The sequence below is a fragment of the Carassius auratus genome, chromosome 23, assembly GCF_003368295.1.
Source record: "Carassius auratus strain Wakin chromosome 23, ASM336829v1, whole genome shotgun sequence".
Lineage (NCBI taxonomy): Eukaryota > Metazoa > Chordata > Actinopteri > Cypriniformes > Cyprinidae > Carassius > Carassius auratus.
Window position 1 is genome coordinate 16151385 of NC_039265.1, and position 15592 is coordinate 16166976.

General features: G+C 35.4%; 2 protein-coding genes across 2 annotated transcripts; one reads left to right on the plus strand and one right to left on the minus strand.

The window, feature by feature from the left end:
- Nucleotides 1-5399: 5399 nt before the first annotated feature.
- On the minus strand, nt 5400-12702 carry bin2a (bridging integrator 2a). The gene is made up of 14 exons (XM_026200122.1): nt 12460-12702; nt 10378-10532; nt 9645-9725; nt 9510-9564; nt 9322-9416; nt 8406-8501; nt 8200-8307; nt 7952-8037; nt 7798-7873; nt 7607-7689; nt 7412-7516; nt 6653-7124; nt 5867-5945; nt 5400-5746 (listed from the first exon to the last, which is right to left on the minus strand). The coding sequence occupies exons 2-13, from the start codon at nt 10468-10470 to the stop codon at nt 5877-5879; spliced, it is 1419 nt and encodes a 472-aa protein (XP_026055907.1). The 5' UTR covers nt 10471-10532; nt 12460-12702; the 3' UTR covers nt 5400-5746; nt 5867-5876.
- On the plus strand, nt 11338-15352 carry LOC113041528 (uncharacterized). Its single transcript, XM_026200123.1, has 5 exons — nt 11338-11549; nt 12762-12867; nt 13051-13157; nt 13544-13716; nt 14256-15352. The coding sequence occupies exons 1-5, from the start codon at nt 11411-11413 to the stop codon at nt 14541-14543; spliced, it is 813 nt and encodes a 270-aa protein (XP_026055908.1). The 5' UTR covers nt 11338-11410; the 3' UTR covers nt 14544-15352.
- Nucleotides 15353-15592: the final 240 nt, after the last annotated feature.

The window sequence follows — 15592 nt, forward strand, 5'->3', positions numbered from 1 at the left end:
TGTGTTTGTTTTACAAATAATGACAGGTATTATATTTGGCACTGTTACATCATGCCTGTGTAACAAAAATACACTTTGAATTATATATATATATAAAAAAAAAAAAAAAAAAAAAAAAAAAGAGTAAAATACATGCAAATGTTTTACAAGGCACTCTAACAGTTGACCCACCAACTATCCATAATCTAAGTGTTCCGCCAATAAAAAAAATAAAAATAGTAATAAAAAGCCATGCAAAATGATCAAAGGGAAAGGCACATTGAAAAGCCTCAAATTAACACTATATTGACTTATGACCAAATAAAATCTAATTTATACAGTGCCGCCAATGTTTGCAGTTTGAGTGAGGTGCAGTGCCACTTATGCTACCTGAACGCTAGTAATAGCTGATAAAAAATTCCGTAATTACTGATAAATAATTTGTTGATAACCAAGTCTTGTAATTTCTGCTGGATGCAGTGAGTTTAGAGTTTGTTTGTAACAAAAAATAGTCGTCTCAGTAACTTTACCATACGGAAACCGATGGTGAGCTTATTAACCTCATGAATAAACAACTTTTTACTTCTACTCGACCTGTATCCCTTCAACTAAACATTCTTTCATACAGCACAGACTAGTGGTTTATGTCCCATATGTCTTGCACATATACCGCTCTACACAGACTATTCAGATGTCTTCAGCAGTCCATGCGTATTGATCATCATGGGTTAAATCCCTCTGATGCCAAGCAGTTCAGATGAAGTATTCCTTCTTGTTTTCAGTGACGGTGTCATTGTAGACCTGGTCAGGGTCCACTCCAGGAGCAGGCTCACCTGCGGTTCTGTAAACACCCTTACTGTGACACAGGTATCTGTACAGCAGGATCCCACAGACAACAAGAGTCAGCAGGATCAGGGCAATTACCACTGAAGAGAAAAGACAAATCAGCCAGAAATATGCAATAAATCAAATATATTATATAATATAAAGTATGATTTACACAATCCAACCTGACCGATAATGCCAAAACAAGTCAGAATAAAAATCAGCAAAATAGACTGAATTATTGTTATATAATAAATAGACGACAACAAAGTTTTTACCTTTTTTGAGGAAATTAATGTTAATTCAACAAGCATGCAACAAATTTATCAAAAGTAACAGTAAAGACATCAAATGTTATTTTTATTTCAAATAATACTTTTTTATTTCAAATAAAACTTTTTATATATTATATGATTTCTGAAGGATTATGTGACACTGAAGACTGGAGTAATGGGTGTTGAATATTCAGCTTTGTAATGACAAAAATAAATTACTTTTTTAAAATATATTAAAATAGAAAAAAGTTATTTTAATAATAATGGTAACAATATTTCACAATATTACTGTTTTGACTATATTTCTGATCAAATGAATGCAGCCTTGGTAAGCATAAGAGATCTTTCAAAAGAAAATCTTACATTACTAATATATAAAATTGATCACAAGCCCAAATCTGCATGCAATCAGGAAGTTGTACATGACGAATGACCCAAACCAGAGCCAAAGGCTTGAAGCTGGAGTCAGGTGGCAAACCTCTAACATGTAACATTATCATGACACCTCCTGGCAAACACTGTGTATACTGTATGTACCTTTACTATCCCCAAAGAACTTTCTAGGATTGTCCGACACAGTATATAATTCCTAGTCATTAGTGTAATACACTAGACATCAATTACCTCCAATGACAGTCGTGTCTGTTTCCGGAGGAGCTGCAGTTGTTGATGCAACATCTATACAGGAGGAAAAAAACAACACTGAAGATGACACACAAAACCTGTATGTCAACATTACATGAACCAAATGTGGAATTACAACCATTTCCAACTAGAGGAACTGCTCAGCATTGTTGAAGAGTAATCCGATTAGGAGAAATGCAACATGGCACGGTGTTAAGCATCGCCTCCAATGAAACATTTCTAGACCCAAATGAGTTCAGATTAGACTAGTGTACAAGTATTAAGTAAAATAAATAGTGCTAGTGCCAAGTTTTTGTTAAACCAGCCTTTTGCACTGTTCAGATTCATTGTTTGATATGAGTGACACACCCGAAGCCTGTGAGGGAAACCTTTAATGCTCATCAAGCAGTTTGCTCTTTATATGAGAAGACAAAGGTCAGAACTTACCAGTAAGTGCAATGCTAGTCACGGTGAAATTCATATTTGTATTGAAACGGACACCTATATGAAGGAAAATAAACAGTGTTGACGTTTCAACATGAAAATTATAGTCCAACGGTTACTTTTTACATATATGCATTCTGTAACAGACGATGACTTAAGTAAACATCCGTTTAAGCATTAACTAAAAGTGGACAAACATCACTGGGATGTGAGACAGATGTACTGCATCACTCAACCTGTACACTTTATGTCCCATTAAGGCCTACTGGTATTTTTTGAAGAGAGGGACATTTATATGTGGGTGGAGGAATAAGAAATTGTGTATTAAATGTTCAGGGACTTAAATATCATTATGACTTTTTGAAAGAGAAGTACTTTTCAAAGACTCATGTAAACCTGCTTTAAAAAAAAAAAAAAAAATTCTACAGCTATACATCATAAGGTCATGCTATAATAAGGGTGCTTCTTTTAGTTTAAACATTGTATAATTATAAATTGTACAATATTAATTGCACATAATTGCTGTTTCCAGCTAAATTAAAGGTATGGTTCACTCTCCTGAGAGTTTGCTCACCCTCAGGCCATCCAAGTTTTTTTGACGTAAAAAACATCTTGATGGATTTGTTTCTTACAAACAAGCAGTTTTTTTTTATTTACAAGACTTTAATTGGAGTCTTGTGGACTATGGTGATGTTTTTAACAGTTGTTTAGACTCTCATTCTGACGGCACCCATTCACTACAACCCCATCAACATCTTGGATGGCCTGGGGCCTGTTTCAATAAGGAGGTTCAACCAACTTTGTGTTAAAACTTGAACTTTGAGTTGACTTGGTCTGAGATGGGAAACTCAAGAGTTGTCGGATTCAGAACAGCTGAATTGTGGAAGTTCAGTCAACTCTGAGTAGGTGAGTTTAGCTCACGCACCAAGACTAAGAAAAGCCATGATCAATGGAGCCCCAATATTACGATTCAACATGGCAACAGCTCCCACCAAAAAGACATCTGCATACTTCTCAATACAAGTTTAATTCTTATCACTTTAATAATATCACAGGTGAAAATTGGCAGAATGGTAGGTTATTGAACTAAAAGGCTATTAATTTTCATGGTATCGCATAGGCAGATGCATACTAGGACTTAGTTGCACCTCAGTATTGTTGTACATTAACAGGATGCAATAATAACAGATTGTAAATGATTACATTTATAAATACTTTTATAATTGTTAAACACTCGTTTGGCACTTTACTTCCACATTTAGAAAACTTTCTTCATTTTTATTGAAAAATAAAATTCTAATGTGATGGGAAAAGTGAGAAGAACGAGCTAGTTCTCTGTGCCCAACATCACTGATGCTTTATATTTACTTTAAAAATGTTCTTCAAATTCATCATACTACAAAATTCATAGTAAAAAAGAATGTAATGCTGATTTTGGCTTATTACACAAAATCAGAGTAATGTGGTTGACAAGCGTAAAAAAAAAAACACACACTTGTGTTTGGAAATATACTTGAAAGGTTACAATGTCATTATCACAAACTATTTTACTTATTGAATTACTGTTACAATACATGGAGACACAACTTTAAATATTTTTAATAATACATCAATTTAATCTTAAAATATATAAAGATATCATTATTATATAATTACGTCTATATATGATAGGATAAAATGCTAGTGTTAAAGAAGAAGTCAGTGTGAAGAAATTCACACAAGGGTGGAGACAGGTCAGATAAGGCATGATTTAAGGGAGAAAAATGTATTTTATTTTTTTATTGCTGTGTTAAGGGGAATAATGTCAATATTAATATAAATTAAATGTTTGCATTAGCTTTTCATTTTTTTTTTTACTATATTTACCCACTTGAATATAATGTACTCTGTTGAACCTTAAAGTTAAAAATAAAATGCTGCGAGAGCAGTCACAAGTCTCACTTCCTAAATTGAATCCATTTTCCTTCTTTAAAATCTCGTAGGGTTAAAACACAAAGCTCATTTTTAACCGGTTCTCATTGTGATGTAGCCAGGTACAGCACACACAAAGACAGAGGTGCGACCGGCGAGATGGTTTGTTTGTTTGTTTGTTTGTAGTAGAGACCACCTAAAGCTGTAATCCTCACGATTCTGTTTCTTTGATTTGATCGATAGTAGTCGGAAATCCCCTCTCACACGGTGAACGATCACTTTAAAGAGCTGTAAAACTCATCTTCAGCCGTTCAGCCATTTGAAACCGTCAGATCTAACGTTACTTCCAGCCCAACAGGAACAAAAAAAACTTACCTGCTTGAGTGTCAAAAAGCGGGGATAAACTGCTTTAAGTTGAAGATTCAGAAAACTTTTATCAGAGTTAAACTTTAGCCTGAGAAATCATGGAAAGTAAGCAGTGTTCAAGGCACGCCAACGCAGAACGGTATGAATCCACCACAAGCTCATCCACATACTGTGTGAGTGCGTGATGTCCGATTTGTAAAGGAATCGTTTACTTGATTTGAATCTTTTAAGTGAATCATTTGAACGAACTGGTTCACAATTCCAACCTAAACGATCCGTTCACGAATAGGACTGAATGTTTTCGAGTCAGAAACCCTAAAAGTAGGTTTACAGCTTGAATGTATGACAGTTTTATCAACGCACGTATTATAGCTTACATCACAGAGTTCCTTAATGTAAAATAACTGTAATTGTTTTCATTTACTTGTACTATTTTATTAAAACATGTACATTTTGTGACTAAATAAGTAATGTTTAGGCCAAATCTAGCCTAAATACAAAAAAAAGTTTAATTATTAATGTATTTTATGTTTTTATGACCTATATCATAGCTGCAACAAACTAAACTGGTGCACATAAAATAAAAAATTCAATAAAAAGTAATAGAAAAAAACGAATAAACTACATTTGCTTTTATCAGGACGTCTCATTGCATCCAGGTGACGTATTTGCGTCATGACGCAAAGAATCATTTATTCTTTCTTTGGAACAAAGAACAGTTCGAAAGAGTCGATTCTCTGAAACGAGTGACTTCCCTTTGCGGAGTGTAGGCGCGTTCACGATCGTTTCTTCCTGCCCGCTCGCTCCCACGAAGAATCAAACAATGGTCGCGTTACACTAAATGACTAATATTAACCAACAACAACAACCACCACCCTAAAAGCATGCTCGACCAACCTCTAAAAAAAGAAAGGTGATTTGGATCATTAGTTGAATTGCTTAAGTGCGTGACGGAACAAAAACAATAAGCAACTGAGTGACAATTTTTATTAATTTATTTAATGATGGATGATTGTCAAGTAGCTTACGTTATACACATTTGTTCTTTTAATCAATTAGATACATGCATGTCACATAGGCTATTGAGTTATGTATCTAAAAACATTACAATCCTTAAGGAAGACCACCACATACAGTAGGATAAAAGACAGTCCATGAAAGTGATTATTTTCTAAAAGAAGCTGTTCTTGAATTATAACTCAAAATGTAAATATTTATCTGAAAATACATATCTCAAAAGATCAAGGATGAAAAAAAAAAATGAGTACAGCATTTTACATCCTAGGTCCGATTCCGTATTGCCAATATTCAGTGTGCCTTCTCTGTAAACAGATATGAAATTGAAATAAGAAACACATTAAGCCATTTGCTCATAGTGGATGAAATGAAACACATCTGCACGACATGAGTGTGAGCTGGAAGTGCTCTCAAATTATGCTGACCTTTTGTCTGCTATTTAGGGGTCTCTGTTGTAGCTCCCTCCTTCACCTCTCCTGACGGATGGTCACTCTTGGTAAGAGCCTTGAAACAGGTCAAACAAATCAAAATGACACCTCATTCTGATTTATATTTAGGTTTCTTTAAGAATAAACATAATGGTTATGTTCAGAATGAAATACAACACTGCAGTACACTGTATACTGTATGTTTTTCAAACCGTACATAAAAGTAGAAATTATGGAAGGAATTATTTGGAATTGTTAAAAGCATGACTATAAATACATATGGACTGCACATGAAAGGTTAATAATAATAATCTCAAATAAATTATGTTTTTTTTTTTTTACTTTCTATTCATCAAAGAATGCTAAAACAATAAAATTCTGAAATACTGTTTCTTCACAAATATTAAGCAGTAAATGATTTCAACATTGATTATAATAAGACATTTTTCTTGAACACCAAATCAGCATATTATAAAAATGTCCGAAGGATCACGTGACACTGAAGACTGGACAAATGATGCTGAAAATTCAGCTTTACATCACATGAAAAATTTTGATTTTAAAATATATGAAATACTGTTTTTTTTTTCATTAAATAAATGCAACCTCGTTGCTTATAGAACACTACAAAACATTAAAAAATCATATTTATTCCAAACTTTAAAGTTTAATAACAAACAGTAGTGAATGTTTTTAAAAGAAGTCTCTCTCTCTCCTTCTCGCTCTCTCTCTAATATGCACTCATGTATTTTAATAATGTGTTTACACCTTTACAGAACTCACATTGTTTGACGCATCAGCTTGTTCCACATCTGATTTATTGTCATGAGCTATTCCATTCTCCACACCAGAAGGCCCATCACTCCTCACCTTCTCAGGTGGTTTTTGATCTTCGATCTTGGAGCTTTCAACGATATTTGAGTTTGGTTTCAGTTCTCTCTCACCACTGTCCTCCTCGGAAGACTCCTCCTCGTTTGGCGTCTTTTGATCTGAGGCTTGCGAGGACTCCTCCTTTTTGGCTTTCTTGTCTTCCTCCACTGTTTTATCTTCAGAGTAGCTGGTGTTATCCAGTCGTGGCTCATGGGACGAGGTACCTTCCTCTGTAGAATAATCTAATCTTGCAGGGCTGCCTTTTGCATCCTTGGCACCAGAGACGTTGTCATAAAGGGGTCGAGGGCTGGTGGGGCTTGTCTGCTTAGGGCTGTATGACCCATATGTTGGTCTGTCAGACCTAAAACTGGATGCATTGTCTTTCCTGTAACAGAAAGTGTGCAGAGAAATATGTTAGAAAGAAATATCCTAACAAAGATACCACATTATTCTTATATGGGACAAAACTGACTGTAATTAATAAATAAAAATACAACCAGTAGTAAACAAGCACTTTTGAATTTTAGAGTAAATCATTGCTTGAACCATAAATGGCAACACTTTTTTTTATGTCTATTATTATTATTATTAATCATGCACATTCACCAGCAGATGGCGTTAGTTCTTTAAAATCTACAAGGCATCCAGAGAAACTGAAATGATGCTTTTTACCTGAGAGATCCCCTGGGGTTGTAACTCATGTGGAAATCATAAAAGCTTTTAAGTGATCTTGGGGACAACGTGTCTCTAAATGACCTTCTCTTCAAGGAACCAGCACTTAAAAGGAAAACAAAAAGAGTAATGTGGTAAAATAAAGTATTATGCTACTGGTATTTAAATAGACTAACAGACTATAAAGCCTTATACCAGTTGACGTTCTTCACGACAAAGATCTTGTCTGGATGCTGGGTGCTCAGCTCTTTCATTACAGTCTGTAGAACCTCATTGTTCTTGAGGCCAAAACAGAAAGAAAAAAAAATCTCAGGTAGTTGCAGAACACGAGCAATCACTTTTTTTTTGTCTGATTCGAGTGTCTTATTTGAAATCATTTGGTTTACATTGGTAAGGTCCTTGTAGAAGATGTCTCTGAGGTTGGAGATGGCTTGGAAGACTGTGACATAGCATCCAATGCGACTACAGAACGCAGAACAAACAGAAATTAATAAGGGTAATGGACATTAAGATTTAAACCAGATCTATAAAAATAATAACCTGTCAAACAGAAGAGGCAGTTCCATCTTCAGCTCCCTGTTCATGTCCTCAAATATCACCTTTGCCGCGTTCATCTCATCCTCTGCCTATAAAAACAAAGTCCTATACATTTGGTCTTCATTAAATCTGAATCATACCCATATGTTGCTAGTAATGTCATGTTTGGCAGAAAAGAACATGCGACTTATCAGTAAGCCAATGAACAAACTTACTGAGTGAGTGTTTCTCTATGTCAGGCAGAATAATACCTTTCCAATTTTGACATCATCCTTCTTTTTGGCATTCTGCAGCCCTGTCAGGTGATGGCGAGCAGAGTCATAGTCTACGAGTTTCCTGTTTCGCTTGGCCACCTTTTCCTGAATCATGAAAGAAAATGGTTTACAAACTGCATTTTAAAATGATTGAAAGCTTTGTGCAAGGTGCATTTGCCAGTACGTGAGGCGGCCGTCGTTACCCTGACATCTGGAAACTGGCTCATGTAAGACTCCATTGTGATTAATGCCTGATTACGCAGCTTGTCCTCATAATCGTTCCACAGATGCTCTTCCCCCTTTGGAACACAGAGAGCCACATTTGTATTAATATAGGTAATTATAGTGTGTGTGTGTGCGCGTTTGTTTATGCTACATTGTTGGGACCAAATGTCTCCACAAAGATAGTAAAACCTGAAATTTCTGACATTGTGGGGACTATTTTTGTATTTAATAGTAAATGTTTTCTGTAAGGGGTAGGTTTAGGGGTAGGGTTGGGTTTAGTGATAGACTCAAAATATTAGTATAAAAGTAATATAAGACTATGGAAAGTCCCCACAATTTACAGAAACAAGTGATCAGGACCACAACGTGAAGCAGATGTAACATTTATTATTATTTTAATCGGTTATTATCTTGGAGTGTCGCGATTTACCAATCAGAATCAAGTATTCCACAGAGCCCTGTTATATATATATATATATATATATATATATAAATATAATAATAATATATATATATATATATATATATATATATATATATATATATATTTATTTATTTATTTAATTTATATATTTATTTATTTATATCATATAAAATATCTACTGACAAATGCACAATGAACATATAGTTTTGTGTGAAATTTCGCTGATGTCCACGCATTTGGATTTTAAAATATCTTTCATCACAGTCTGCCCTAGACCCTAAAGTCTTTAAAATAGGCCCAATGTACTTTTATCATTAAAGAAAATCTGTTAAGATATTTACAAATGTTTTACACACATTGTGTTGTGTTTTAGGGTTAAATGAAACGTAAACTTAACGGATAATTTCCTGGCATAACATTACCTTTTCTGTTTTTTTCTATGTATTCTTGCAGTGGGTTCTGAGACTAACCTCCACAACTGCCCGGAGATCCTCCGCGCCGTCCCACTTATCATCGTAGGCATCAAACAAGGACTGAAACAGTCGACCTGAGGCATCCCTCATTACTGATAAACATACAAGAAAAATAATAAGGCATGCCATTAATCCTGTTCATAAGAAGCTGATCTCCTATATGAGTCTGATAGTAAAGAGTCAACCTGTGACAGCGTTGAGGTATGCTTTAAGGTCCTTGTATATTTTGTATCCATCACTCTGCAAAGGAGATCACAAAGACATATTAGGCAACCTTTTGACTTTCAAAACAGTTACTTTGTTTACCACAGCAGATGTACCTGCTGGCGTTGGAGGTCCATCACACGCTGCTCAAAGTGCTCATCTTTGGTCTCCTCAGATTTGCCAAGCCTCTGCAATACCTGCAAAGGCATCACATATTACATACCTGACAGCCACGACAAGGGGATTCTCAAACTATACTGACAGCACTGCAAATGAATGTTCCACCCGAACCTTAAAATATTGATAAGTGAACACTGGCAAAGAAAAAGCTTCCTTACATGGTTGTATAGAACTATTCAGCTGACTTCTCCAATAGACAGTTTGAGATTACAAGATATGAAGGGCTTAAACCAGAGGTGTGTAGTCCTGTTCCTAGAGATCTTCAGATCTACCTGCAGAGTCCAGCTCTAACCCTGCCTATAGATACTTACAGTGCTCCTGGTTCAGTTGTGTTTGATCAGGGTTGGAGCTGAAGTTTCCAGGAACAGGACTGGACACCCCTGGTTTAAACCGTCTCAGTAGGTGAAGATAGAAAAGTAAATGGTGACTTAGTAAGCCTTGGTATTTAAATAAAATACAATAACGGAGACTGTTAAGCAGAGGATGAAGCTGCTTGTTTACATTGGCTCTTGTCAATGGAGTAGATAAAGCAACTTGCTACTCCCATGTTATGTGACTGGATTGATCAGTGGATGAAAATAACACTAAATTTTCTGTGCTCTCAAACAGGAAACTTTGGAAATCTCATTGGCGCTCTTGACGTTGTGTTTTATGATTCCAGCCATGTACCTTCTCCTGTGCTCTGTTCAATTGTTTCTGCACCCGTTTAGCTAGCACATTGGCCCCTCCTTTCGAGCTGATGCTGGCCTTGCTCTCTGCCATGTTCTCCACTTGTTTTCTTCTCGAATAATATTTTGTTAGACCCTCAAATTACTTGGCCAGCCCTGGAAAGTAAAAGGACATTTTTAGAGCAAACGACAGTGGACTTGGTGTCTTTACATACGTCTGTATTCTGTCCAAACACACCTTCTCTTGACTTCTTCCATAAGTCATAAAGGTCTTATCTTTCCAGGTCATGACTTGAGCACTGTGGCCACCTCTGAGACATATTTTATAGTGAATGGTTATATAAGGACACGCTTGTGGAGAACGTTGAAATTATATTATTTTAGGTGTATATATATATCATTTTTCAAACCATTTATCCTATAGTCACAGTGTTGCTAGAGTCATATTATATTATATTATATTATATTATATTATATTATATTATATTATATTATATTATATTATATTATATTATATTATATTATATTATGAAGCAACACTGAACTGAATTGAGCTTAATAATGACAATATTGCTGCTCTTCAGCTGAAGTTGAAAAAATTTATGAATTTTGCAACATTAGCACTATTAATAACTATTTATTTCTGAGAAGCTGCTTTCAAACAATATATATTGAAAGAAAGCACTATATAATTAAATGTATTGTATGAAATAGAAGCTGAACTTTGCACCTGTTCTCTATTCTTCTATTCTATCACATAGCTAATGAATATTCTGTTCCATTTCCCTTTTCTTTTCTATTCTATTCTGAATCAAATAAGTAGAAGTAAAGATTTGCATTTGTTCTATTATTTTATTTTCTATTATGAGTCACATATGCTTTTTCTTTTCTGTATAAGCAGTAAGACATAAAAAGCATCACAAAGATTTCCAAACTACATTTCCCATAAGCCACAGATTGGCCACGCCTCTTCCTCACAAATGTGAATATAATGAACTTTGCTCTGCTTTTTTGACTGAACCCAGGTGTATAACATGCTGCTTCTTCAGGACCTGCTGGACATGATCATGGGAAGCACGTTGGTCAAGTGTGCAGTCACCGACCTGTCCATTCAGTGGCTCGGCTGGGCAGTAGCGTCTGCTTTCAAAACGGAAAAGTTTTACGACTTGGCAGGTAAATGATTTATCCAAAAGGCGTTGTCACGCGATATTGATATAGTAGTATTTGAATGTATATTTCGTCGTATTTCTAATGTTTATGCAGTATGCACACATAAAAATTATATTTCGCCTAAAAAAACATTGCAGTTGTTTTATTGCGTTTCAACTCATGTAACTCCTTTTTTTTACGTTTAAAATATGTTGTTATCCAATTGCATTACGAGTCGATGGTTATCTAAAACTTTGATAACTTGTTGTGAAACCACCATAAAAATGTCTCCACCCACAAGGCGTAATCATAAACGTTTATTGAAATATATTTCGAAAGCCCGCCCTCTCAACCAATCAGATCAATTTATCTACAGAGTAGCCTTCGTATAATTGGACAAACTTTGGAGACGTCACTGTAAATCCTGCAGATAGAGGCGGGATTTGTCAGAAAAGTGGTGTTATAAAAGAACAACTGTAAAACTCGGGAATGATCTTAGATCAGATTAGCAAAAGCCTTGATGTCAGTGCAAGGTAATTTATTTGTAAAGTACCATTTAAAACAACAGTTAGTTGACCAATGTGCAGTACACCTTTTTTAAAAAAACATACATTACACACCAATATTATACAACACAGAGGCATCTGACCACACAACATTAAATCATATTTGAATGGAAACATGACTTTTAAACAGAAACCTCTGTACAGAGAATTAAAATAAATTGTATCACAATTTCAAAAGATTATGTTATACATAAATAGTTTAAGATTGATTGCATATATTAATTTGACAGCTATATTGATTAGCAGCTTATGCATGGCATATATATATATATAAGCCTGCGGATTTATGAGAATTATCCATGAGGATTTGAGGATTATCCATGTAATTTAAAGTCTAAATTCCTAGATATAAAATAGCTTCTACTCACCTGTCAGCATTCAATTTGGATTCCTTGGAGTACAGTGGAGTACAAATATTATCCAATCATTTCAGTCTTTCAAACCCTGGTCCCTGAACGCTATTCCCTCTCTCTTTCACTCCGAGAAGTGTGCTCTTGAGAATCCTTGAACTTTGCTATCAGCTGTCTTTAGGTTCACTGGTGAAATATTCAGTGAACACGCCTCACTTTTAAAACGGACGGATTCAGGTGACTGTTTGCTCTGCCCCTATCTGGCAGGATATTGAACGTCTTTTCAGTTTCAACTACAAATTAATTTCGTTGTTTTGTAGGATCTGGTACCTTCATATTGCTGGCTCATCTGAGTCGTCAATGGGGCGGAAATGGCCACTTTAGACAGAACGTACAAACTGGACTCGTCACTGCCTGGGGTCTGAGGTAAGATAGCTAGATAGATAGTAAAAGTGATCAGTAAATTAAAATACATGCCTATTTTTTGAAATCTTGTTGCTTTAACAGCATTAATAAAAGTGAAGTCAGTCCAGCTTCATGTTGTATTAATGTATCCATTAAGGTCTGGTTAATAAGTCAATAAGTAACAGATTGGGCCTTGTCCTGCAGGCTCGGGACATTTCTCTTTCTTAGAATCCTAAAGGAAGGACAAGACCGGAGATTTAACAATGTCAGAGACAGCCCTGGGACATTCTTTGTGTACTGGACCATGCAAGGTATTTCAACCACTGCTATTGATTATTTGCATAGTTATGGTTAATTGATGGCTGTGGTGGGCCATTTGTGTTCAGTCTTTATACATCATTCTAAAATAGCGTCACAGCAAACAAACCTGCTATTGTATTATATTTTCTATCATATATTCTGAATCTTATAAGTAGAAGCATCTATTATTTTCTGATTATTCTATACTGTTCTATTCTGTCACATAATGATCAGACAAATGAATGAATGACGGCATTTATTTCATATCTCAAATCTATTATATTGGAATATTCCAGTATACTACACCAAGAACAACTAGGAAAGTAACTTTATTAAACCCTGAATAAAAGGCTCATCATCAAGATTACAATAAAACTTGTTTCTCTTTTTTTTCTAGCTTTGTGGGTCTTTGTTACCCTGTTGCCCACCCTAATTCTAAACAGTGAGAGAAGGGATGCGCCCCTGGGCCGACGTGACTACATCGGCTGGGGAATATGGGGGCTGGGTTTTGCTACACAGGCCATTGCTGACCAGCAAAAGTGGAATTTTAAGAGTGATCCAGATAATGCTGTGAGTAATAACTTGCACTGATAATAGTAACTTGATAAGACTACGGTTAAGTCATATAACTTATATCATAAAAGAGATATTTTAACATAATAGCATGAATTTTATAAGGCCTGTGCTCTAATAGATAATGCACTGGATCAAACTGGCTGTTATTAACCCTCTGGTTGTTAGTGAACATTTTATAAAAAAATATTTTTTGATTTGATACCTTTTTATTAACACTAAAGAAGTGCATATTTTTTCACATGGACTCAAAAATCTAAATTATATGTGAACTATTTTTTGGGTTTGTTTAAACATCCTAACCAGCCTGAAACGGGCACTTTGGTTTAACCTGAAGTGTTCATTAGGGGCGGGGCGGGGCTATCTGTTGCCGAGCCAATGGTAGACGGGGAAAGTGATGCAGAAATTACACACTTCACCTTTAATTAAACATTTTGAATTCAGCTTCAAGAAATCCTGACCTGAGTGCTTTTTAATTTGCATATGACATTTGATTTAATGTTAAGGCATTCATCATACAAGCCTTGTATTCGCAGGGAAGGTTTATTCATCATGGACTGTGGGCATACAGCAGACACCCAAACTATCTGGGGGAGATCCTGCAATGGTCGGGCCTGTTCGTGTCTGCTTCCTCCGTCATGCGTGGACCTCAGTATCTCAGTGCACTTTCTCCTGTCTTCGTCTGGTTCTTACTGAGACACGTTAGTGGGATCCCCATCCTTGAGAAACAAGCTATGAAGAAGTGGGGCTCAGATCCTGCTTTCCAGAACTACATCAAGAACACTCCACTCCTATGGCCCTTCCCCAAATTTAAAGGAGAATGAAGCATATTTATAGAACTTTCTAGTAATTGCACATTCTGACAAATAAACATGTGAAAGTCTGGATAGATGGGCACGCTAGTGTAATAGTTTATGGAATAGTTCAGCCAATAATTAATATTTGCTGAATATTTACTCATCCTCAGGCCATCCAATATGTAGCATTTACTTCTACAGAAACGATTTGGAGAAATGTAGCATTACATCACTTGCTCACCAACTTACCATGCATTGAATGGGTGCCGTCAGAATGAGAGCACAAACAGCTGATAAAAACATCACAATAATCCACAGCACTACTCCAGTCAATGAATTAATGCATGTGAAGCAAAAAAAACCGTTACGCTTCTGGCTATAATCTATAATATTGCTTCCTTCAGTGAAAAAGTTCATCACTTGTCCTGTCACAAAATGCACCTACATATTATTTGTTTAGAAATATGAACTTAAAACGGTTTTAGCTTGTAAACAGTGCTTGATCTTTGCATGCATATTTCACTCCTGATTCAGGTAGGAGGACTTTTTTTCCACCGGGGAAAAAAGCAATATTATGGAGAGAAATCTCTTATTTTACCCAAAATAAATGGTTTGAAGTTAAAATTCATTTAATTGTTTTATTGCAAACTCACAGCTTTTCACTTTACAATGTTAATTGATGGACTAGAGTGGAATGTGGATAATTGTAACATTCTTATCTGTTTATTCTCATCATCTACATCTTGGCTGACTTGAGGGTGCATAAATTTGATACAAATTTACATTTAAGTAAATTATTCCTTTAAAAAATAAAAATCTACAGCGATGTCCCTGTTCCTGGTTATAGTTTCTTCATTATAACAATTTCAGTACACCTAGCTACTTTGCAATCTTAACCCGCATGGACTTTCTTCAAGAAACCTATGAATACTTCTCTTTTTCCATTAATATCTTATATCTTGGCACGCTTTGTGCCTCAGTGATTTTGTATTGTATTTTAAATGTGAACATTTAAGTCTAGCCACTTCAGTCCAACTCTAAACACCAATCCAATGTGTTAAGAAAGACAGACACAA

What these genes read in the sequence shown, in the direction of transcription:
- bin2a (XM_026200122.1), bottom strand. Translation starts at nt 10,470, where the DNA reads ATGGCAGAGAGCAAGGCCAGCATCAGCTCGAAAGGAGGGGCCAATGTG. An exon ending in TGAACAGAGCACAGGAGAAG is followed by an intron (nt 9,726 to 10,377) that starts GTACATGGCTGG and finishes ATGCCTTTGCAG; the next exon opens with GTATTGCAGAGGCTTGGCAA. An exon ending in AAGCTGATGCGTCAAACAAT is followed by an intron (nt 5,946 to 6,652) that starts GTGAGTTCTGTA and finishes ACCTGTTTCAAG; the next exon opens with GCTCTTACCAAGAGTGACCA.
- LOC113041528 (XM_026200123.1), top strand. Translation starts at nt 11,411, where the DNA reads ATGCTGCTTCTTCAGGACCTGCTGGACATGATCATGGGAAGCACGTTG. An exon ending in TGTGTACTGGACCATGCAAG is followed by an intron (nt 13,158 to 13,543) that starts GTATTTCAACCA and finishes TTTTTTTTCTAG; the next exon opens with CTTTGTGGGTCTTTGTTACC. An exon ending in AGAGTGATCCAGATAATGCT is followed by an intron (nt 13,717 to 14,255) that starts GTGAGTAATAAC and finishes TTGTATTCGCAG; the next exon opens with GGAAGGTTTATTCATCATGG.